Source organism: Diadema antillarum, unplaced genomic scaffold (genome assembly GCF_040938485.1).
Source record: "Diadema antillarum isolate AM-2024a unplaced genomic scaffold, OU_Dant_1.0 scf00000164, whole genome shotgun sequence".
NCBI classification, from domain to species: domain Eukaryota; kingdom Metazoa; phylum Echinodermata; class Echinoidea; order Diadematoida; family Diadematidae; genus Diadema; species Diadema antillarum.
In genome coordinates, this window is record NW_027271053.1 from 1,129,661 (window position 1) to 1,156,925 (window position 27,265).

At 36.7% G+C, this 27,265-nt stretch overlaps 1 protein-coding gene across 1 annotated transcript in view; it reads right to left on the minus strand.

Moving 5' to 3' along the window:
- The window catches only part of LOC139722374 (uncharacterized), an 89,908-nt gene extending 75,195 nt beyond the window's left edge, over positions 1 to 14,713 (minus strand). The window contains exons 1-5 of the mRNA XM_071633681.1: positions 14,596 to 14,713; positions 12,668 to 12,793; positions 10,606 to 10,905; positions 7,893 to 8,081; positions 3,012 to 3,068 (exon numbers count right to left, since the gene is read on the minus strand). Coding sequence (XP_071489782.1) covers positions 3,012 to 3,068; positions 7,893 to 8,081; positions 10,606 to 10,905; positions 12,668 to 12,793; positions 14,596 to 14,713 — 790 coding nt within the window. The remainder of the gene's footprint in view (positions 1 to 3,011; positions 3,069 to 7,892; positions 8,082 to 10,605; positions 10,906 to 12,667; positions 12,794 to 14,595) is intronic.
- Between the last annotated feature and the right edge of the window lie 12,552 nt (positions 14,714 to 27,265).

Consider the following 27,265-nt stretch of genomic DNA (forward strand, 5'->3'; position numbering starts at 1 on the left):
TGCTTTCATTGTATTGCGGCATACTGATCTGCAGCCGCCATGCTTGAAACAGAGACTTCAAAGGATCCAGAATCTATGTTCAAATCTAATGAGCTGTAGCTCCCAAGATGCATCCAGGAAAGAAAGAAAGAACTTACTTGATTTCATTAAGTTGTGGCCCTCTGAGTCTTCTACCTTTTTGAGCTCCGGATCAGTCGCTTCTAGAAGAAAAACAAATTTCAGTCAGTATGAATTTAATTCTAAGTGATATTTTTTTAATTGTCTCACATATATACAGCTGTACCTCTGATTAACCAGGCCCCTGTTGTTGTTGGGGAGGGGAGAGGATGGATAAGGCTCATAACAAAAGGTTTCTGCTAAGTCAGGCCTGTACACTGGCTATTTGGGCTGCTTGCTTGCTTGTTCCAAGAAGGGATGACATGAAATGACATGTGCAGCTGTTCCTTCGTAAAAATGCTTCAAAATTACGCTTCCTTGAGCTTGCTCAATCGTAGCATGGAGGCGGATTTTCAGCATGAAACACGCACAATCTTTTGTATGAATCCCCTTTATCTTTTTAAAGTAATCGTCATGTGCTATGCGCAGCTCAATACCACATTAGATGAAGGAACATCATGATACAGTTACCATTCAATTTGTATAGAAATTGCAAGTCACTTTGCGGTGGGAGAGAATATTTTAGAATACTGTTTACATAATTCCACTCTACATAACAACAACATACACTCATCTATTCTCATTTTAGCCCCTAAATTCAGATTTTGCATCAAATAATGATGGCGCTTATGATGGTGGTCTCCTGCATTCAATGATCTCTGTTGTTTACTGAAAAATACTGTATATCTTATTCTATGTTTCTGTGTGTCTACATTGCTCAATGCAATCACCTATGTGTATCTATTTATGTACTGTTATCGATTTATTTCACTGCACTCGTTATTCTTTGTCTTTGTACTTTTTGAAGTTTGCATTCAAATTGCATCTGATTGAATGCAGAAATAAAAGCAAACAAACAAACAAAACAATAATACAATAATTGCTGTCTCCACAGTAATTATTGTTCAGTTTCTGACCACCCACACAATGGCCAGATATACATGTATGTTTGTGATACATTGCGATTGCCGGAGGCATTATGTTTTCGGGTTGTCCGTCTGTCCGTAATGAATTTTGTGGACAGCGTAACTAAAAAAACCTTTTGAGGTATCAATAGCCATGGCAAGGTCCAGCACAGCAATCAGACAGAGGCACATGTACACACATTCTCCAATTTGTGAATTTCAATCCTTTCGCTTGAACAGGTCAAATTTTTGGTATGAGTGACCTTTGTTGAGTTCTATTCAATAAAGATGAATTGAAGAGATAGAATGAAATCAGATAAAAGGACTGGTGGACATTTCATCACATTTGGACCTGAAAAAACAAACAGTGCATTCAAGTGCTATCCCACAGCAAACTGAACTGTAGGCTACCAAACCCGTGCCAGAGGAGCACATTAACGCTTCTTTAAGTGTGCCATACTGAACTGCATCAAGTCAAAAGTGGATCACTTCCCGATACATATGCTCCAAAAGGGCCCCAAAAGTGTATGAAAACTTTGCATGTGAACAATTAATGCACACGACATGCACATGCCTCATAATGCATCAAGTTCATTCTCTCTGTTTGGGACATATTCTGTAAATACATTGTCGTTTAAGCGTGCCAAGTGAATGACCCTCATGCTACAAAATGTGTGACCCCCTTTAAAAATAACTCATGAGATACAACGATTTCTCAAAAGAATGCTGAACGCTCCAAATATGGGCATATCAGTACAGTTTGCATGGTAAGCTTTGGTTCAGTTCGTTTGGTTTGCTTTAGAGCGCTTGAACACACCCAGAGATATGGAATGTTTCGGTCGATGAAACTGTTTTATGCTACATCCACTATAATCAATGAAACCTCCTGCATTCCGTTCATCTGATATTCATTACTTTATCCCCCCCCCCCCCCCCAGGCCAATATGGAACATGGGGGTAACTTACATTATATAATCATACTTACTGACTTCAGGAGCAGTACGTCCTGACACCAGACTTTTCCAGTTTTTAAAAAAGATGGAGAAAGAACTCCTCCCTTTCATTGTGTATGAAGATGCAGCGGTTGCTGATAATACAAAAGGGAGCAGAGAGGAACAAGAAGTGTGATCAAACATTTGTACCTATTGAAATAATCATATTTCCCGAGGTATGATTTCTGTTTTTTCCCTGATTCTGTCTGCCTCTATACAAATCAAATTTGTAAGATCCAAATTGCTGATCTACATTTTTACCATTTTCATTTGTACAGAGGGAAGACAAAAATTGAAGAAAACTCATACTTCATGATATCTTTACCCCTCTGCTTAATATTCTCTTGATTTCATATTTACTGTAAATTGTCCGCCTGGCAGTATGTGACATAATAATGTTGGAATTTTGGAGCTTGGGTATTTGTTTGATGTTCATCGTGTCATTGCTGGCAACCAGGGATAGTCTGGTGGTAGTTTCACTTTTCGGAAAGCAGCAAATGACCAATTCGATTCTTGCTGGTACCTTTTTCCCCCTGACATGTTTGTTAAAATGAAGATCAGCACTTGCAATCTGACAAATTTCATTCGTACAGAGAGCAAATAAAGTTGAGGAAAACTCATACCTCCTACCTCCAACCCTCTGCTTAATAATCTCGATTGCTATCAATCAAACTTATATTTCCATCTAGAAATAATGATACATATGCTTGCTGCATAAATGAGACTAAAATTTTTAACTTTTATCCTCATCATCATTTATTCCTATCTTCATCACACCTTTGAAAACATTCGTAAAATGCATAGAGTTGTATCTGCTTTATAATGTACCTCCACGATTGCATTCTCTTAAGTGCATGCATTTGATGCTCATTGACACCACACGTGTAGTCTTCATTCCATACCTACTTTTTTTTTTCTCTGGGATACCATAAAAACAGTAATTGTAATCTAAACTCACCACTTGGATTGGCCTGTGGTATCTTGATATGGTTGATGAAATCTCTGAACCATTTACCTGATATCAAACATTAAAGAAATGGAAAAGAGCTATGAGCATCCATATACATGTGTAGATTCACCCCTTACAAGCTGCTAAGAAAAGACAAGAAAACAACATGCCATTAAGGGAAAAAGATGCTTGAAGAGTAAGTGTGTGAAATAATGCAATGTACATGTATGAATATTTGTTCTCGTGCTAGTGATATAAAAGCCATCTGACAAAATTTGACATATTATTATGTATGACGTATGTGTGGACAAAAGAATATACAGTTGTACTAGGTGTTTCAAGAAACATTTCCCACTTTTGATCATTAATAGTGCAAAAACTATTCATCCAATAAAACTGTCATTGATATGAGTAATAGCTGAATAGTGTACACTTTTTTTTGGAGGTAATTTGGATGTAAAAACATGAATCAGTTTCATGAAATCTAAGATTGATTTTGAAGTAAGGTTTCAGATTTTGGTCAAATTTTAACCCTCTGTACAAAAATGAACTTTGCACAGGAACCAATGATGTGTATGTGAGTGTGTGCTGACATATGGTCCTGAACAATAGACATGACTGAACCACCTGTTGACTAGGCGTCAGTCTCGTGCTCCCAGGCACATGAATGCTTAATCAATAATTCATGTGGATTGCCCTGGGCACTGCTCGTCTGAATTCATGCACAGTAAAGGGTTAAATGCATACACCATGGAAAAAGTAAGCACATGCTTCCATGTGCTCGCAAACACATTTCATTCCAGCTGGCAATCATTTTCAAATTTTGCTTCACCATATCACTAAATCTGGGATATAAATAGGTATAAATGATCTAGAGTTCTTCATTTTAATACAACTGTCTACTAAAAATCTGACAAATTTGTCGCTTTTTCGATAAAAAGAGATCATTTATGGTAAAGAGTACAGCAGCATTTTTCATTGGGGCGATTTGTTTCACAGTAGATTTATCTAAGGCTCCATCTACACAAGTGTATACTCTATATTGATTTTCTTTGCTTCCTGTCACCATGTTTACGACAGAAGAGAAGGTATTCATTGTAATTTCGTTTTTTCAGAAGTAGGGAGAGCACTGTCGCCACTCAACGACAGTATCGACAGGCGTTTGACTTTACACAGATACTGCCATATAGGCTGAATAAAGACTAGTTGTGATAGTGGAATTTCTCATGAATAAATAATGAAGCATTCAAACCCTGGCCATTGTTCAGGACCATTGTCAGGGTGTTAACCACACACTCCCATACACACCCATTGACCCCTGTGCAAAATGAATGTTTTGTACAGAGGGTTGAAAATAGAGCAAAATCTGAAACCTAACTATGAAATTAATCATGGATTTCATGAAACTGATTTATGCTTTCATATTTAAACCACCTTCAACAAAATTGTACACTATTCAGCTATCACTCATATTAATGACTGTGTTATCTGATATATAGTTTATGAATTATTAAGAATCAAAAGTGGGAAATGTTTTTTGAAACATCTAGTATAAAAGGAACTCCACAAAAATTCACTTTTCTATAATGAAAGAGCACTTGACTAACCGCTTACAAAAAGCAGGAGGAATAATTGCTACCCTTAACATATGTCAGTATCAAGTTGATGGAATGTGCAATTTTCATGAAAAATCTTTTTTTTTTTTTTTTTTTTTGGGGGGGGGGGTTTCCTTTTATTTTTTCTTTATACTGACGTCCACACATACGTCATAACCTCTTGTAGTCTCCTCATCCAGCGGTTCCAACACCAAACTTTAAAAATTCATAACTTTTGCATCGATTGTCCGATTTTCCTCAAACTTTCACTGATGCAATGTGTTCTACCAATGTTGCTGCTTTCACTCAATCGACATTAATCTTTGGGTTTTGGTTTCCTTTCATGGCTCAAAAATGTTGCTACTTTCACTCAATCCTCATTCTTTAGGTATGTGTTTCCCCTTATGGGCAAGTCCAAGCTATCTGATCACAAGACTGAAAATTCAAAATGGGTCAATCTACATAAACTTGGTATCATTTTAAAGCTAAGAAGTTAAAATACATGAATTTCAAAAAGAAAAAGTAAAAATCCTTCGGCATAACCAGCAATGAATTAATTAATCTGCATAAATTAGAATTTAGATTTACGCGTGGGACATTCAAAAATTCTGCATTTTAAAATATATCTTTCAATCTTTACAAGTTTTTATGAAAATAAGTATGATGACCTTAAGTCTGACTAACAAGTTATCATGACTGTGATTTTCAGTTTCTCAACTGATTAAATATGCAAATGAGGGATGGGCCAAAATGAGCATGTCCCACGCATTACTTTTTAAGGTCATCATGACGCAAATCTCTCGTTTGAAGAGGCTACACCCCAGTAAATAATGCCAGTGCATATCTTGGCAATCAATGACTTAAAGTCAAAGATATAAAACACCTGTTTCTTGACCCTGGCCTAATCTAAGCATCAGTCATCGCCACAGCGCCACAGGAGGGGGGGGGGGTGTAGACATTCAGCGTATGCAGACAGAGCATGCCTGTACTGTAGTGACCGGAACTATTGTCATTCCATTTTGCTCTCCCCTTCTCCCTCCCCATCTCTCCTCCCCCCCCCCCCCCCCTCTCCCTCCCTCGCTCTCCCCCCCCCTCCCCCCCCTCTCTCTCTCTCTCTCTCTCCCTCTCTCTCTCTTTCTCAATGATCCAGTCAGCAGGCTGATTGTAACCAGGGAGGTAGTCTCACCTCCCCGTTGTAACTCACTGCCAAATAGCACATTGTCAGCACCGGCAAACTGGCAATGCTCTCCTTCTTATTCCTGTATTTTCGTTATTTACGGGTCGATTTTTTTCGTTCGAAATGTAAAATGGATGACCATAGAATTTCTCAATAGAATATAAAATTGAAAACTTTAGAAAGGATAGAGAAAATTGAGTTCACTTTGAATGGTCTGCCACAGGCAGATATCCTTATCATGCTCTAACGTAATACGACAGCTGCTTTCTCAATGATCCAGTCAGCAGGCTGATTGTAACCAGGGAGGTAGTCTCACCTCCCCGTTGTAACTCACTGCCAAATAGCACATTGTCAGCACCGGCAAACTAGCAATGCTCTCCTTCTTATTCCTGTATTTTCGTTATTTACGGGTCAATTTTTTTCGTTCGAAATGTAAAATGGATGACCATAGAATTTCTCAATAGAATATAAAATTGAAAACTTTAGAAAGGATAGAGAAAATTGAGTTCACTTTGAATGGTCTGCCACAGGCAGATATCCTTATCATGCTCTTACGTAATACGACAGCTGCTGGAGTCATCAAACCCTGGCTTGGCCTCCAGGTTTGTCACGCCTGAGCAGAAAGTTTATTTGCAATGGACAAGTCCTTCGACTCCCAACTCCCAAACGACAAATGTACGCACCCCACTTTGGGTATGCCCCAGTTGGGGACTCGCCTCAAACGAGGGATTGACGGCATGATTATTTCTCATTTGCATAAAAGTTAATGATTTAATTGACTTGAAACTTGCAAAAGAACAAATTCACAATGGACCTAATCATATCCAAGAGAGAAAAAATTTGTCTGATAAATCTCATACTTAATCTCATACTTAAAATTTAGTAACGCGTGGGATGATTTGTGTACAAGCCAGTGGAAGTGTACTAAATCTTAGTCTTCTATGGGAAATGTGTATATTATTGAGGGATTTTTTGGAATTTTCTGAATTCTGACTTGAAATTTGGTGAAAAGTTCCACTTTGGATAAATAATTCACAAAAGATCATTACATGCTATTTTCAAGGTCACATTCAAAGTCAAATGTCAAAAAATAAAGGATAACACAGGCATTTAATTTCATATTTTTATTATATCTATTGTTCTCGAGGGTCTAAATCATTGAAATTTGCAAGAATTTATTAGAAATACATCTATTTAGATAATTGGTACCACATATTAAAGTTTCTCTGAGTAAATGTGCAATTCACATCACAATATTCATAGTGACAAAAATGTCCCACGCGTTACTTGTCCCACGCGTTACTATACCTATCTTTTTATAATTGACCTTGAGAGAAAACAGTTTCATGATTTTTTCTGAAATATTTTGTTTCAGGTACAGTTATTGTTATAGAAAAAGATGTTTGTAATGTTCATAGTAAACCAAGTATTTTCACAATAATTGAGATAAAAAGTAAAAGAAGAAAAAACGGACAATCTTTCTGGTCCCACGCGTTACTGGAGAATAAATTTGCATAAATTAAATACTGAATGCGCGATTCTCATTATTTCTATTGTTTTGAACGAAGATACATACTAGCTATCGAAAGCAGCCTAACATATGAAGCTTCAATCTTAACAGTGCAATATAGGGCTAAATCTTCTTGTGATGTCCCATGCGTTACTGGTGCAAAATAGCTTGGACTTGCCCTTTAATGGCTCAAAAATGATCAAGTCCATTAATGTTTTCTTTATATTGTTATCCACGCATACTTCATAATCTCTAGCAGTCTCCTCATCCAGCAGTTCCAACACCAAAAACTTTAAAAATTCATAACATTTGCATCAATTGTCCCATTTTCCTCAAACTTTCATTGATGTGTTCTACTATTGTTGCTTCTTTCACTCAACCCACGTACATTACTCTTCGAGCTTCGGTTTCCTTTAATGGCTAAAAAATGATCAAGTGCCACATGGTCCCGGATAACCCGGGTAATACATCACGGTGTCCCCCCCCCCCCCCCCCCCCTTCAAAAGCACTTAATATCATCTTAACCCGTTCCATACTGAATTCTGACATGCCCATAGAATTAATATGCAGGCCACCAGGTTCCCATATGGAACGGGTTCATATCTCACTTCTGTCTCCTGTGCAGTTGAGTGGACCCAGTGTGTAATTTGCCATCTCTGTGCCGCTGTCACCGCTGACGTCACCGAAACCGAGTTTCGTCACCGGCAGCGCGTTCCTGTCCGTCAGCATGCCCTCATCACTCTGCCACATCGGTTTGTTGGAGTCACACTTGCACAGCAAGTTCGGACTGCCACATTCTATGAAGGCAGGATGAAGACCAACAATAATAATGACAGTGGTAGTATGCTTGAGTGACCCTCGTCATACACTGTAGTTATTAAATGTTTATGTATGTTTAAATAACATTACATCACGGAAATTATATGAAATCCCACTCACATAAAGGAAAAATTATGCTGAAGATTCCAATGGAACTAAAAGTTCAATGATCGACACCGGAAATTTGCAGCTATTGTGTGTGTAGTCAAATGTGAACAATGCAGAATTCATGTGCACTAGCTATTAAATGAAGGGGCCCACACCTCACCACCCTGCTCTCCCATAGACAAAGCATGTAAAAAACGTGTGCAGGTGACCATGATGATACTGATGACACATATTCCTTACTGCTTACATAAATGTAAGATTTTCCAGAAAAACTGTTTGGTTTTCACCTCGATCAGTTTGCCTGGTTGTGGTATACCCTGCAAAGTTTCAAGCATACTGAACACAGTCCCGGGCATAAATATTTGTTCAGTGTACTTAATTATAGCATACAATGTAGATGTAATACAATGTCAATTAAACAAACTAGTCGAGTACAATATTATTTGAATCTAACAGTTGAAATAGATAAGAGAGTAATTCAATATCATTATTCAATGATAATGTAAAATGAAGATGAGCGGGACGTGTTATTATATGCATACCCTGTATAATTATAAAGTGTACACATTTTATGCATACTCTGTTTAAGTGAACATAGAATCTCATGTACCTGTTGTTCAATAGACAAATTAAGCAACTCTAAATATTAGACAGAAATAAAAGAGATCATACGAGGATAATGGCCTCAGAGATAGATATCTATACATCAAATCAAGGGGATCATTTAAGTCATCACTCACTGCCTGGTGATAATGAGAGAAAAAAAAATGAAGACAATTTCAAAAATGCAACTGTGGATTGTGCAAAGATTTGAAGATGATGATTTATGATGATAACATGATGATAACAAGAATAAGATATAGGGCAATAATATCACTACCACAACTGCTAACAATCGTAGAAGTAATAACAACAAGAAGTTGCTGAGCATGAAATGAAGAAGGTGGATGAATTGTTTCAGAAGACTAAAAATGATATCATTTGACAACTCGGCACTGTAGTATCTTATTTTTGCACATGGCTAACAGATAACTCAGCAAATCGAAATGTGATAAATTTGTTCAGCTGTCAAAACTAAATCACAATGACCGCAATGTTTGAAACATTCTTTAAGCGCTACATAAATGCAAAATCTTAAACATAATTATACTAAAATTAATTGATTTCAGCCATTGAAAGTGAAAATAATATCTTTTTGAATAAGGTGAGAAAACTATTTGCATAGACTTTGGACACAAAATTTCGTTTTTGAGCCATTTTCGGTCTGACAAGCATGTATAAAAGGTCGTGCAGCACCATATCAGTATGTCCGATTTTTGTGAAAATGGTGTCATAAGATGTGCCAAACTTGAACGTAAAAAGTAAGCGAGCGGCATGGTCAAAACATTTTGCGCGGCAGAATGGTCGCAGAAAATGTCAAGGAGGGTTGATTCAACCCCTGGACCTTCTAGGGTTAAGCTACATGTGTACATAAATGCAAGTATACAATTTAGAACAATGGAAAACTAGAAATGAACGTAAGTAAAATACAGAAAATTTGAATGTGCTCACTGCAAGCAACTTAAACAAATTCTTCTGGGGTGGCAGGTTGTCATTGATATCATCATCATTATCAGTTTCATCATCATTAATGCCATCATCACCATCAAAATCACTATCATTAACATCATCTTCATTAGTGTCAACATCACCACAATTAATGTCAACATATCAGCAACATCACCACCACAATCATCAACTCTCATCACCACTACCATCATCATCACAACTATCATGCTATCATATCATCGTCATTACGATCACCATCGATATCATCATAATCATGAAGATCATCATCTCTACTATCATTATAATGAAGGTCAAAATCATCATCAATATCGTTATCATCACTAACAATATCATCATTTATGTCATCTACATCATCTTCACCACATCAATGTCATCATCATAAACATTAACATCATCACATCAACATCACCACTAGCATCATCATTATCATTAATATCATCCACAGCATCCTACCACCATCATAAAAATAATTAATATCATCATTAACCTCATTATCACCATCAACATCATTATCATAAACATTATCATCATTAATATTATCATTCACAGCATCATTACAACCAAAACTTTATTGTCATACAACATTAGCGTCGTCATCATCATCACTACCAACACCACCATCAACAATGTCATCATCAACGTCATTACCTTACTGCCTTACAGGTGAAGTGTAGCATTTTAAAAAGATGAAAGACAGAAAATGGACAGTTGATTAACAGATGGAGGATGAGCATATTACACAAACCACTCAGATCCTTGTAAGTTGTCCAGAGAATGAAAGCTGATCATGTAGGGTAACAAAGACAGAAAGTTGGCCATCATTACCTTTATTATCTGCACACGGGCAGCCACGAGCCCCGTCGGCTCTACCCCAGTTGTACATATGACTGCCATCGTGGGAGATCCACAAACCGATTGGCTCATCGCCCTTGTTCAGCACCGAACTGTAGCACTGGTACTCAAACCGTTGCTCGCAGCTCTCCGCCATTTCTATGATGCCCCGCATCTGGTCCATGCTGAGGTGATTGTAGGCAACCGAGACCTGGAATGTTCCCGCATCCTCCATCATCTTAACCTCACCGCGGGCTTCTTTGTTATGGTGGACGATGGTATATCCACCTCCACCTGCAGGCAACAGGCATTCAGTGTGAAGAGTTAATCAAATCAAAGGGGCAGTACAGTACTGGTTGAGTGAGGATTCAGGTTTATAACATTTTTGGTGAGATAATGAGAAACCTCCTATATGAAAGAGCATGTAATTTCAAGAAGAAATCAACGTTTATTTGATGAAAATTATCCTCCAAATGGCGGAGATATCCCAAAAGCATTCCTAATAAAATTCACTGCGGCCATGACTTCTATTAGGAGCTCTTTGTTTTTCCTTGTTTTTAGATATCTTAATCATTTTAAAACCAATTTTCATCAAATAAAACTTCTGATTCCCCTTAGAATTGTATGTTCTTTAATATTTCACAAAGTGGTTTCTAAGTACAGTTGAACCTCTCTTATCCGGCCTCCCTTTATCCAGGTCTCTCTATTATACGGACGCAATCTCGCCGTGATTTATTTTTTTTTTTGATAATTACGGGAGGAAAGGGGGATTCCCAACTCCTTGAGATCTCCTACACAAACACAATGAATTACATATACTTGATACATTTCTTAATAATTATTTAGGTAAATCTTATAAATTTTATAAGAATTTATAAAAGAAAATGATTTCATTCTTGCAAACACGAACCTCTATTTTGGGGTCTGTTACTGAGTTCAACAATGAAAAGGTTGCAGTATACACATTACTACATGTGATACTACAATGGGCTACATCAGTACATGTGTATGTATATGTACATGTATAAAGCATTGAGTCTCCCGTATCCGGCCAAATCCCTTATCCGGATGAGCCCCGGTCCCGACTTGTCCGGATACGAGAGGTTCAACTGTACATATATTTCACAAAACATTACAAGCTGAATCCTCATATCAACCAGTACTGTAGTCCCCATCGTATTGCTGGTGTATTAAATTCAAAGTACCTATCTTATACTGGGCTGCCAACCTTGAGTGAAAGTTTGGAGTGAGACAATCTGGGGGTGAGTAATCAAACTTGATCGATCAGTAAGTGACAGTGCAGAAGAGGTGATGGTGTGGATGGGGAGTGTCTTCTCCACCCTACCCCCATCCCCCTTGCGGGAGCCGTTGAAAATTTTTTGTTTTAAATGGTACACTCTAGTGCATACTTCAGTAAAGATTTCAACACACGCATAGAGAGAGTGTGCCTGTGGGAAAATCTCGAAAATTTTGGCTAGGGCATATTGAATGTTTGGATTATCAGGGATTTGGGGGCATTTCTTTTTCTTTTTTTCTTTTTTTTTAAATTTGATTTGGGGTTCATTGTGAGAACTTTTTCATAAGAGTGAGGCATTTAAAATTCATCCTGGTGAATTGCGTGAGAGTCAGTCCTGTATCTATTTGCTCCATCCTCGAATTCTGGCTATAAGTAGGGCCTACCGCTATAGGCCTATACATATAAATAACAGAACAACAAAACAACAAACACAAAAGGCATGGATATACATGTATCGTGGAATGCTAAACAAGTGCTTCTAAATTTAGACCTTGAAACACAAAGTTCTGGGTTTAAATTCTTTCTGGAGCAAACATCTTTGAACAAGATGGGATTTAATACTCACTGTGCACAGTCTCTCATGCGGCAAGTGTACCAAAAGGCACATTGCACTATAAGCAGGCCTACAACTACAAGTATATAACAATTAAATACTGGGCCCTTTAGGAGAAAATGCTGACACTAAAGATGGTATACCCTGGGTATAATGGAGACCATTTGCTAGCTCATGTTGTGCTTGAGGGACATCTCTGTTCTTACCATTATGGCTGAAATCACACTGGGCTAGGAATGGTTTCAGCACCCCAGAAGCACCATCGGGATCTATGACGTACAGACCAGACTTCTTGAGGCCAAGGTATGAGTAGGCGTGGCACGAGCTAAGAGCTACCAAGGGCAACCAAAACAACAGACATACAATCAAACAAACAATGACACAAATAAGCATCTGTCCTTTCTGTGTAGGTACGTGCCAAAAAGCTCATTCTTTTTCTTGGCCTGATCCTTGAAACTTTCAAGTGCATGGCTAGCTAGCTAATGGTTTTTTCTCCCAATTCATGATACATTTGTGACACCTGTGCTAAACTTTTACTGTATGGCACAAATGACACTTTCTAATGGTATATATAATCAACAATGCTTCCACTACCTTATCAACCTAAGAGCTGTTATAGCTAAGTGGATAGACAACAGACTATCAACCAAGAGGTCCTGGGTTCAAGTCCCTGACTGTGGTTAACTGTGCCACTATGCCAGGTACTTTATTCTCACTGCCTAGGCCTTTGGAGGGAACTTAAAGAGGGAATCCAGTCCAACTTTAAATAGGTTAGTCTGATAAAAACAGAGAAAAATCTTACGAGTTCAATGGTAAAAATTTGACTGAAATCGGATGAAAAATAAGGAAGTTATGACATTTTGAAGTTTTGCTAATTTCTGCAAGTTTTTGAACAGTTGATATGAATATGCAAATGAGTGAGCTAACCTTGTCATACCTCACAATTTTCCATTGATCATGTACAAGAAATGGCAAAAATTCAATGTTTTTGTCATAGAAGTATGAAACATGTTATTCTTGGTTGAGTTACTTCAGAATAATGATCAGTTAGATATACGAGGATTCGAGCCTAAAGCATAATTGTGATTGAATGAAAAACTGGAAATTTCAAAATTTTACGTACAAACTACGGTCTGTATATGGTAAGTTGTGAGGGAATAACATGCTCACTTTGCCATTTGCATATACATGCTGACTGTTCAAGAACTGTTTCCCCCCCCCCCCCAAAAAAAAAAACAACAACAACAACAACAAAAACAAAACATAAAAACGTCATAGCTTCCTTATTTTTTATCCGATTTTGCTCAAATTTTTCCATTGAACTTGTAATATTTTACTCTTTATCAGACTAACTTATATTTGGACTGGATTTCACTTTTAAGCAGTCTTGTGGTTGCTTCCTATTGTACATACATGTACAAGAATGCATCCTTCAAGTATTACTTTTCAGCATCCTTCCCCATTTCCAGCATTTCCATATACAATGTACACTGTACTTTAGATATTTTGCCAACACTAATAAATTTTCATTAATTGTACATTGTACTGTAAAAATGCTTTGTTAAAAGATACATATATACATATATAATATATATGTACATAACAATAAAAAAAATAATAATAAGAAGAAGAATATAAGAACATTTATATAGCGCAGCTACTATAACAATATACTCTACTGCACATAACAAAGTAAAAATCATGACATACAAAATACAAACATAGAATGCATTGTTCAAAAGATGAATTTATGTTTCTGTGCGAAATAGAAAATTTAAGAATGAATGAAAGAATGGATCGTGCTTCCCTAGCATCAGTTAAATCAAACAAATTAATGCCGTTTAGTCACTTACTCCACGTAACTTGTGATGCCTATACCCAAAGTTAGTTTCAAAACTTAACTACCACTTAGTGCTTGATTCTACACCATGTACTTCAAGTGGCAAATACATGCAGTTTGCAATGAGAAGCAACAAAATGGTCCTCAAAAGCAAAAAGAAAAATCATACAAACAAGCAAACACACAAAAAAGCATGATCGCACAAGTTCACAAACACACACATGCACAAAGTGGGTGTGGTGATCATGGATTATCTGGAGGAAATAAAGAAGTTCCTACAATGTGATTACCTACCTAGTAAGAGGTAGTAATTAGCCCCCATTTTGATGAGGACGTATGGCAACCTGAATGGCTCCTGCAGGGACCCATCAGATGCGGTAACGTTGGACGTAATCACGCTGAACTGCTGCATGGCTGTTTCATCTACAGCTATTTTTTTTTTGTGGGGGGGGGGGGGGAGGAAGATATAGTCATGATTTTAACATAGATAATGAGTATTGATGATAATTAGGTTTTAAAGGTCACAGTGTCAAAATCAAATGTAAATACACTACATACATGTATACAAACATCATGAACATATATAAAGACAAATCCCCTTCTCTTTCTCTATTACATTTATGTAAATATATATACATATATAGATAGATTGATATATATACACATACACAATGAGTATGTATGTGTGTATGTATATTTAAGTTTTATTATTAGTCTTTATCACCTACATAAGTTAATGGTTTCTTTTCCTGTTTCTTACATTTCAGTTTCATCTTAAATTTGTCTATTGATGCCATCATATCCCCTTTCCATTGCCTATTTTATCATGGTATAAGAGGATCTGCTATTAGAGTCTTTACTCTCATTTGTGTGGGGGTGTCTGTTGTCCCATCATGTCGCTAGGACAATTATTCTACCACGTACACTGACAGGGATGATTTGCAGCGATTAAATTTTCATCGACAGTTCATTGCCTATATGTGGCACCCCTACAATCTTTTTAAACCCATCAACCATCAATCTGATTTTATTACAACGCCAGCAAATTCTTTGCTGGCCAAGTGTGAGGTAACTCGCAGCCACTTTTTTTTTTACAGGCTGAATTTAGTGACGGAAGATATGGGAAGATTAGTCCAGCTCACCTAATAGTGATCGCAGGGTTGCTTCATCTTCACTAGTTGCAATAAATGGAAGCGCGGTCCACTTCCCATCCAACTGAACACACTCGTAACTGGAGGCACTCTTGTCTTGAGGGACTGGAAGAGCAAGGAAAAACAAGTTTGACGGATACTAAAGGGTGCGTTCGAGCGTTCTCCTAAAGCGCACTGTAATACCGTACCGTACCCGCGCCAGAGGAGCGCTCGAACGCTCCTAAAGTGTACTGTACCATACCGTACCGAGCCATAAGTGGGCCACTTCCCGATGTGCTCCAAAAGCGTACTGAAAGCGTACCAAAAGTCCGCTGTAAAGCACACGCGTATCATGCGTGTACGTCACAATGCAAAAACATAACTCTCATTGTTGGGGACAGCTGTAAGTAGTTCAAGCGCCAGGTGGATGACATTCTTGCTACAAAAATGTGTGACCTTTTCTAAAAATAACTTGTGAGGTACGCTTTCTCGACAGAGCGCTCAAACGCTCCAAAACTGGCACAGTTCGGTACAGAACGCTTTGGTTCAGTTTGCTTTGGTTTGCTTTAGAGCACTCGAACCCACCCTTAGTCTATCTATCCAGCACTTGTAAGACAATGTTAAAGGGATGATATAGCTTTGGTTGAGATTGGGAATTCTAATTTTAACTTTGCGAGATAATTAGAAACCACTTACTAAATAATTAAGAGCATACAATTTCAAAAGGTATTCAAACTTACTTGATGAAAATCGGTTCAAGAATGGCTGAAAAATAAATAAATAAATAAATATATATATATATATATATATATATATATATATAAAACCAAGTGGTCTCCCAAAAAGGTGGGTCCAACCTTTTAGTAGAATGATTATGTTTTTGGATATCTCAGCCACTTCAAGACCCATTTTCAATTAATAGACTTTTAATTCCTCTTAGGATTGTATACTTTTCAATATTTCATATTAGATGTTTTTAATTATCTCACAGCAGTTTTAGAACCTGAATCCTTGTGAATCTCAACCCAAATTATACCATACCTTGAATGATGGTGATAATGATGATAATGACGATAGAAAACTTAGACTGCTCATATCTAATTATTTAAAACAACATCAGCCTATCAAAAACATATTTTGCATAATCAATGATATAATGACAGAGATAATATGTAATGGAGTAGTTGCTGCTTAATCTGGAGGGGTCTAGGTGACAAGTGTTTCTCCTATTTCAGTGGTACTCCTGCTTACAGGCAGTATTTACCATTCACAGATGAAAGAAAAATCCAGCTTTAGTGCTTCAAAATAGTTCTAAAATGTGAGTTATGGGAACAACCATTGTAAAAGTTTGAATCAGCATAATCAAAGTTAAGTATTGTTAAACATACAAAAATTGGAACAATAGTTATAATGAAACTGCTGGTACACTAAACCGTCCACAGTTATGGTTTATAGAGAAAAATTGTAATATCTCCTTATATTTTAGGCTGTAATACAAAATGTTTGTATGGTAGGATGTTTTGTGATACAACTGACTTACCCATATGTATCAAATGTGATATCTCAAACACTTCTTAAGTCACTGTTCCCAAGGGTAAACCACAGCCTTAAGCCATGGTGTATTGGCCCATGCAAACCACCCAATAGGAAACCCGCTAGGCCTATGTGGAAACTTCTCCAAATCATGCACAACCTTAAGAACATCATAGGACAACACTGTGTTTCAACTACAGAACAATTGCCCTATGAGCTTAACTTCTTCTCCTTCAAACCCATCCCCTCTAAAACAAGATAAACATTATAAATTTGAGGTATTTTAAGGCAGCTTACACAACTGGCGGAAGTTTTCCACGTTTTCTGCAGACAAGGCTGCCAAGAGCTCTGACACCACATTTGAATTAACGTCGAAAGTTGAGCGCACATTGGTGCCGATCTCAGATTCCTGACAATCGGTTTCTGCAGTGAAACACAAAAATCAATTCTGAGCGAACAAGTAACAATGACAACCGTGAACAAACCATTCGTATTCACAGACTTTAAAGAAAGAAGAAATGTCGCTATGGCAACTTGTATACACTGTAATTGACTGGTATGCCTCCACCATAATGCATGGTTCTCCAGACGGGTCTAGAGTATGTCTTGACAATGTGAGAACAGTGAAATGACAATTTCACACAACTGGCATAGAATCAAAATGACACATTTGTCATTGTGTTGAGTGTTTTCTTTCCTTGAAATATGTAGTTTCATTTGGATGGATGGCTAAACTGTTTAAGAGAGCTGGAATTAGGGATTTTAGCATCTTCACTTGACCTTTGACCCTTGCCCCTTGAACCCCAATGGCCCATGATTCTTCAAATAATAACTTATTGGTATAAAACACCCATTTTCATGACAATACTTGGAGCTCTTTTCAAAATATGAAAATATTTGTGCCAATTGAACATTTTTTCCTTGACCTCTGACCCCATGGCCAAAACCTTTCCCTGCAGTAATCAAGTGAATTAATTATTATGTTAATGTGTTGAGTTATCTCCAAGGTATGGAGAAAAAATGTGATTAAAATGACTAGAATTTTAGCATTTTAAATTGATCTATGACCCTTGACCTTTGACCACATAGCCCACAATTCCCAACAGAATCACTGTCAGGCATTGCATGCAAATATACTAAGTTTCATGATGGTATACCATGATCTCTTTCCGAGATGTGGGGAAAAAGTAAAATTTTAGCATTTTCACTTGACCTTTGTCCTCTGACTCCACAGCCCAAGACTTTCCCAGAGAATCTCTATCTGTTAGAACATTTACATTTGACCTTGAGCAGGTGCAACCAAAGGTGATAGGCACAACTTCGTCCACTCATACATACACATGCCAAATTTCATTTGGATACCTTAAATGTTTCTTCAGTTATGCTGTCCACAAAATTGATTACATACAGATACATGTACGGATGGAAGGATGGATAGAAGGACGGACGGATGGACAGCTAGAAAACATAATGCCTCATGCGACACTCATGCCTCATGATGTGGCAGAGGCATATATAAGAACAAAAAGCTACAAAAACCTGCATCACTGCAGAGTTGGTCTCGAGAGACAGATTAACAAAATCTTGAAGTCATTTCTGCTTGCAAAATATCCCTGTGGTATCCAGAATTGAAAAAAAAAGAAGAGAAAAGAAGATGAACAAGCATTAGGTCACTGATATGAGATAAACACAGTTACAAACGTACTACGCGGATACTTCGTTTGTGGACCCAACTATGCATAATCATGTGCATATCGTATGTAAGTTCAGGAAACTTGGGCATTGTAAAAAAGTTCAGGCAACTGCTACGTGTTTTGTACAATTAAAAAAAGTTGAAAGTACTTTTTCTTGTGAAACTGTGCCTCAAAAATGAAAACCATCCTGAAGAACAATCAACGTTAAAAAAAAGAGTGAATGCTGATAACCATACTTACTCTTTCTATTCATGATGCCAAGATCGGCATAAATGATGTCACCCACTGAAACAAAGAAAATGAGATGAGATAATGGTAACCATAGTCAATCAATATTTGAATTTAAACAATCCATTACTTTGGCAGCACAGAATGAGAGTTCATCCTTCATGTTTTACTTGCATTGTTAATGTTAGTCTCTCAATCAGAGCGAAAGCAAAGCATGTTAATCTTTATCACTTAGTTTGATAACTGAATTGGTATTATCATAAATTGGCTGTTCCATCATTCATTTTCAAGGTTTCAAGGGAAATTTTCTAGAAGTATGTTATCATTCTTTATGAAAGCACTGCATCAGTTAGCACAGGCAGGAAAGAAAAATAAAGGACAATACTACTAAGTAACACCATTTCATTATTACTTGTCATGGATTATGATGCCAAAAGGTCTCTGAACAGAGAAAACTTATGAATGGCCCATACACCCTCCCTCAAATCACATGTCGAGCTGAGGCCCTGATTTCACTTTTTACACAAAATGCCAACATTTCGTCATTTGTTACACAGCTCTACCGAAGATTTGCCATGACCGATCTGGGTCACACAGATATTATCAGCACATCCTTTCACATCTGAAAGACAGACAAGATTTTCCTTAGTGAGAAATAGTCCAGATAAAATCACATTTTTGCTTTTTCATGAATTGTGCAAACAAAGCAAATATAATACATTTATGCCTACACTTCACAAGATCATGACATTGTCCATGTACTATCTGGAAAACAAATTAGATGATTTAGGAACATTTGGTTCCGAGCTGGGCTTGACACTAGCAGTGGCCCAGTGGCTGAGGGTCAATTAAAAGTTGATGTTGGGCCACCAAATTTCCGGGGTCATCCCACGAGACCAACACCCATGAGTCATACAGCCCACGAGTTTGACAATGAAAACAGGACCACGAGTCATGCAGCTCATGCCCATGAGTTTAACCCCAGGCAAATAAAGCCCATAAGCTGTATAACTCGCTGGCTGTATGACTGGTGGGTGTCTGCCTCGTTACGTGCACCCAAATTTCCTTCTTCATGGCCCAATTATGCATCTAAAACTCAAAAGGTAATTTTCACAATTCTTCTTTCTGCTGACTACATTTCTTTTTCTGGCCCACATAATTTCATCTTTAAAGATTTTAGTGGCACAAACAGATCACCAAACAAAAACAAAAAATAGTGTCGAGCCCTGCAATAAGTATCATTTTCCTATTTACTGTCGATATGCTTTTTCTTTGTTATTACGTCTTTCTTCTACAGGATTTTCTCCCCTAAGATTTGGAAAAACAATCTCTCTCATGTCCTCAGCCATTAGAATACTTATCTCTTAAAAAATAAAACACCAAACACTATTAAATTGATTTTCCCTGTTTAAATGCTACTCACACCCAGCAACATATTTTGGATTTTGATTACTGTGTGATGGCTATCCATGATTTATTAGGCAATATCATACATTTGATATAAAACAATCTGATGTTTTGTTTCTATTTTAATTTTCAATATATTTCTCCAATGTGTTCTGACATACATATTGTTTTGCTCCTTCTAATTGTTCCTGATTTATACACCTACATAACATTTCTGTATTTTGTCCAGCTTCATGCTTAGCTTTGTTGAAAAGTAATCTTTACAGCTGACTGCACACTTTTCTTGTGTTCAGGTGGGCTGACTAAATTACCTCTAATGTCACAAAAAACAACAACAACAAAGAACTAAAAAATTCAAAGATTTACGCTACTCAGAACTTACTTCTCAGTAAACCAGATCCCCGATTATCATGTCGTGTCCTGAAATAACTCTGTAGTTGAAGAGAACTTCCTCCTTCTGAAATATCCAATGAGGTTTGTACAGATTAAAGTATCAGCATCTTTACATATTAGGAATCCAGGAGCAAATGAGGCATATACAAATTTACAGTATGTTCAGCAGACATGACACACGATGCAGTGCAATTTCTGGGATCAAAACTATACAGATTACATTACTGATAGAAAAGCACATGAGAAATACAAGTATGGATACCTATGTAATGTTGACTTAAATGAATAAATAACACCACAAGACATATATTGTAAATGCTCAATGAATAATGTATGCTCAAATGTAGAGACTCCTGCCTGATATCTGAATGAAAACAGTTACTGAAATCTAATGGAATGACTTTGTACAGCCTATTAAAGTAAACATCAGCTCAGCATACAATCATTAACCCTAACTAGGCTGGGAGTTGGAGGGAGAAGGCCTGTGACCCCCCCCCCCCCCCAACACACACACACACACATTCTGCTTGGTGTGGTGTAATCACAAGAAGCCAATGCTGTGATGCTACACAACCTTTTTTTCTTAGTCTCACACATCTTTTGATACCAAATTTGCACTCCCCGGGTACGCAGTTTCGAACTTATGTGTAAATATGAATAACACGTCAGACAAAAAAAAAAAAGTATTCTCAGAAATGTGAATTCTTGTATAATTTCAATACAAATATTGCTTACAGCAAAATTTCATAAAAGCATAATTATGTCGCTTTCATAGAACAAAATCAATTTTAAACATATAAAATTATTTCTTTGCTTGCAACAATGTCATGGACAAATTTCACTGGAAAAAACATTGGAAAACAAAAATTCAAAAAGCAAAGAAATACATAAGAAATTCTGAAAACAATAAAATACTTACATTTGCTAAAACAGTACAGGTGTAGAAAGAATATTTACACAACAAATGTGTCTGTCTGGAGCTTCATTTAGTGATTTATAGCAAATAGTCTGATTTCAATCATACATTATGTATAAATTAGTATAAATTCAGCATGTTCAGTTTTTAGAAAATCAACTTTACATTACTTTTTATTATGTCACAGACAATGACTAAGTTGATTTTGTATCGTGATCACGCAGTCGATGGCCAAGATCTGAAGGGGTGGGGGGTTCGGTGGCTCTATCATCTACCTATACAGCCCAGCCTAGTTAGGGTTAAGATATTCACCTGATACGCTGTCATAATAGTTCACACAAATTTCTTCGTCATAGTTATCAAAGAATTCAAGGCAAGACGTTGGAATGATAAATCCAAAAGGATTTCAACATTTTTTTCAGGATATGGCGACTTTGTTGGATTACTAAAATTCATCACACAACTACGGTGCATCTTGAATACAGGTATACCAGCCTTTAAACTTTATTTTCTTTTTGATGAAAACAAAACAAGTCTTGTAATTGATTCCTTATGTTCCAGTGGTTGGAAGTGCTTCCTATGCTAGTGAACTTTCAACATGCCATTGCTATATTTCTTTGATTTATGCATTTTTCCTACAATTGCAGTACATATATTGTATATTGATACATGTAATTCATGCTAACTTCATTCATCTTCTTTAGATATCAAGCTATTTGTCTGATATCCACATTGTCACATAATACATAGCCTGAAAAAGATACAATCAAATTTCTGTTCCATGGTCACTAATTAATTCATGCAGACACTGGAGCAAACCTTAAGGGTTGAAGGGACATTTTTCAGCTAAAGTTGTTCTGTTGAATGATTAGAATCTATCACACCACTACAGTGCATCTAAGATAATGGTACTTATTTGAAGACTTAAGAATCTTTTTTTTTAATAAAAAACCAAAGCAAGTTTTTTTTTTTCAGTCCTCATGTTTCAATGGTTGCAGGGCTTCCTATGCTAATAAACCTTTCATTTGACAATGCTTTATACCTTTGAATTATACATTTTTCGTACAATTGTACAAGATAATTATGTAGTACAATGTACTATATCATTATCCATATCCGACATCTCAGATACAAATGTGTGTTCTATGAAATTGTATTCCCCTCATTTTAAGTTTGTTTTGTTTGTTTTTTATTGTTCCATATTCCACATTTGAACAAATACATAAAACATAAACATCACAATACAAAAGCCTGGATGAATTGTTAAGTACAGCTTATAAGACAATAAAACATGTGAAATATGAGGAATCTACATAGAAGCATTGCTTGTAGGGTATAGATTCCAATAGGGAAAAGATGGGCAAATTTCTTATTCCCCTCTTTTATAAATACATACTTGGGGTTTGAATACAGTGCACTCCCGTTATAACGAAATGCTCGGGACCGGCAGTATTCTTTCGTTATAACGAAATTTCGTTATAACCGAACAAATACAATATATAACGAAAACAAGGAAACCACGTCCTGTTTGCTGAAGACTCATCATACACTGGAAAGCTATGTGAAATGTGACGGGATATTCAAACTGTATTACAATAATAAACGCAAGTTCCCCTCAGAAACTGTGCGTGACACATGGAGCGAACACACAGTGGTGTGAAGCGTTCACCCATGCAGAGACACTATAAATGATTGTTCCGCTACGTATTTTCGAAAGCAATTTGCATTTTGTTATAACGGAGCACATTTCTTTTGTTTTTCTTTGTCTGTGGCGCTCGGAAAAGACTTCGCTTAAACCGTGTTCGTTATAAGCGAATTTTGTACCATAGACTTTATTGGTGATAATTTTGGGACCAGAAGAATTACTTCGTTATAACGAAATTTCGTTATAACCGTGTTCGTTGTAACGGGAGTGCACTGTATTAAGAAAGAGGGGAATATAGCATCTGGCACTTGAGCACCTGGTGAAAAAATTCTACTGTGGATGAGAGTTTTGAGGCAGAGGGCAAATTCCCTTACATTTACTTGTAAATTTGAAATAGACAACAATCGATGCAGCTGCCTTCAGTGTGTACACGGGGAGGCGACTCTGCACACTGTACAGAGCAGTATTGCAACTCTGTGGCTGTAACGTGCGCTGCTTGCATGAGCTGTGCATGTGTGCATGCATGGCAAGTATTACGTGTGTTATTGTAGTGCAGCTGGGGCCAAGTGGAAATTTGTCCTAGGGAAGAGGTGAAATATTCAAATTGTAACACATGTACTATCTATTACTGTTCAAGACACCTGAATTGGCTAATAATAATGACATGGAATGGCCACTTTTGGTGAATACAACATAAACTGCCCTCACTAGAATAGTGTTGTATTACGTAAGCTGGACTCGGGTGGTTAATTGATGACACTGATGCTGCCAGTCTCCAGTTGAAATCGCAGGGATTATAACCTGTCTGAAATATATCTGGATTTAGCTGCAAATAAACAACTGCATCCATCAAAGAAACTGTGTGCGTGTGTAATAATATTATGTGTAACGTGACCCTCTCATCATCGGCTTACAACAATAGTATCATTTACTACAATTCTATAGTTCAGACAATAGATGTCGTATCCCCCTCAAGGCCAGTCCATATCATATTGAACTTGAAGTACTACAATATATTTCATTGTAATATAGACCTACTATTAATACAACATACCACAATATCATATCATGAAGTATTAATACACTGTATAATTCACAAGATAATGCTGACACTGTCATATTTTGGTATGGCATACTGATAATGGAATGAAGGTATAGGATTTAACTGCACTGAAATCCCCCTTCCCTACTGGAAAAGGGGCAGGGAGGAATTATTTTGCTACTTACTTATTAAGGAAGCCTTTGCTGCATGGTGTATGGATTCTCCTAACATAAGAAAAAGAAGACGTGACTTTCCCAAAATATGAATAATTTGAGATCATATGATAAGGGAAGTAACAAGAGGCTACAAAGAAATTCATTATCTCAGAATGATAGGGACAAACACATAGAATACTTAGTATTATGTGACACGGACATGCAGTAGTTTTATGAGAAATCTGTACTATGACATAGGCAGGCAGTGTCTTTATGACAATTCTTGGTAAATATATTCAGCATGAATTTGTGTTCCACATGGTTTCACTCTGGCTACAGCACTCTCATTAAAGCCAATTGTTGATCTTCCATTGGAACTGCTTACCATTGGAAGTGCTGATCTGAAATATATTTGAATGATCACATCTGATGCACATGTGTAGGTCAGTTGTATCACAAAACATCCTACCATACGAAAATTTTGTGAAAAAGCCTAGAATACAAGGAAATATCAATATTTTTCTCACTAAACCATAACTGTAGATGGTTTAGTCTAGAAACGATTTTATCATAACTATTTTTCACATTTTATGTAACAATATTTAACATTGATTACACTGATTAACTTTTTTTTTTTCACTGGTTGTTTCTATTCCTAACTCACATTTCAGAACTATTTTGAAGCACCAAAGCCAATTTTTCATCTGCAAATAAATGGCAAACAATGCTTTTAATTGAATATGCATTCCCAATACATAAAAATCCTCAAACGCCAATCAAGGACATTAAACATTACCAGAATTAACAAATGGCAAAATCCTTTTGGCACATAAATCAATTTTATACATATGCTGGCCCTGACATACAAAATCCTTTTTCTACTCAAATTTCTCCTCGAAAAATTTCGTCATAGCTGAATAACAAAGTATGTAAAGATAAAAAGACAGTAAATTTTGGGTCCTGAATGCTTAGTACTTCGTTCTAATGAGAGTGTCGTTATAAAAGCGTTTGTTATTGCGGAAGGGCACTGTACATATAAACCATTACACCAAGACACATATAAATCAGTATCCTACAAGAGTATATAAATGCATGAAAGACAGAATAGACTGAAAGATATATTTATTTAATGGGCTAATTCAAAGAGATTATCAAAATGAACTCCATTACAACCCAATCAACAGTTTGATTGCTCAGTGTTGGGATCAATTTTTTTTTTTCAACCAGTTTCCAACAAAAACGTATCCTTTAGGTATTCTACTTGACTCTCAGAATCTCACCTTGTTTCGAATTAATTTTACTTGTTGTATCACTTTGGCCAATTTGGCTGGATTGACCTGATCCTAGTAAAGAAGAAAAACAACGACAAAACAGATATATCCGAATCATTTATTCAAATTACTCAACAACTGCTTCTCTAATGTCTCTTATTGCTACAGAGTGTACATTGATCAAAACTGTTACTGTAAAAAAACGAGAAATTTTCACGTGCATCTTAATTTCGCGAATTTCACGAGCGCCAAAATTCGCGAAATTAAAATGCACGCGAAAGTTTTTGCCCACACTACATGCATTGAACACCAGTGGCAATTCGCGAAAATTTCATGCCACGAAAAGGGCTGTCAGCTCCAATTCGAGAAAATTTCATGCCGCGAATATATCATGTTTTACAGTATATCATTATACTGGATACAAGAAAGAGATCCACTGAAATTTGTAATACACGTACATCCCCTTCACAGAGCAACAAAACCTTATCCCATCCAACCCTGGGGTAATTGTGTGGCGGAATGTCGTGTTAACATTAACAGGCAAGTCTTTGTGCAACTACTTTATGTACTTAATACTGGAGAACGATTAGATGGAACTAGATGATTTACAAACTTATCAAGAAGCTTTTATAAACAATTGCCAATTTTAGAGAGAGTCAGGGTTTTTTATCTGCTTTGGTAAAGGTTTTACAAAATCTGAGAATCAGTAGCACATCAAAGAGGCATTCCAGTCCAAATATAAGTAAGTCTGATAAAAGAAAGTAAAAGTTTACAAGTTCAACGGTAAAAATTTGATGGAAATTGGATGAAAAACAAGGATGAAATTTTGAAGTTTTGATAATTTCTCCGAAACAGCTCTTGTGCAGTAGAGAGGAATATGCAAAGGAGTGAGCTAACCATGCCATACCCTCACAATTTTACACTGATCATGTCAAAAAAAAAAAAAAAAAATGATGAAAATTAAATGTTTCTGTCAGTGAAGTCTGAAACATGACGTTTTTCCTTGTTGAATAACTTCAGAATAGTGATCAGTTAGATATATAAGGATGTGAGCCTCGGGCATAATTGCGTTTGAATGAAAAACAGGAAATTTCACAATTTTATGTACAAGCTATATGGGAAGTTGTGAGGGAATGACATGCTCACTTTGCCATTTGCATATCATATTGACTGTTCAAGAACAGTTCCCCCCCCAAAAAAAAAAAAAAAAAATAGCGAAACTTTAAAATGTCATAAGTTCCTTATTTTTTCATCCAATTTCGATCACATTTATACCGTTGAACTCGTAATATTTCACTCTTTCTTATCAGGCTAAGTTATATTTGGACTGGATTTCCCCTAAATTTTGAGAACATTGAAGAAATTCTACAACAGGACAGACAATGACAAATGTGACCCTGCTTGACAAAACCAACAAAAAGTCGCCAGACAAGGGTTTTTAGTTAAAAGCAGATTCTGAAAGAGCAGACTTTAAGCTTTAAATGATATATAACTCCATTCAAATGGACTCTCCTAACCTATCAAAGTATTAGAAAGAAAGGACACATTCT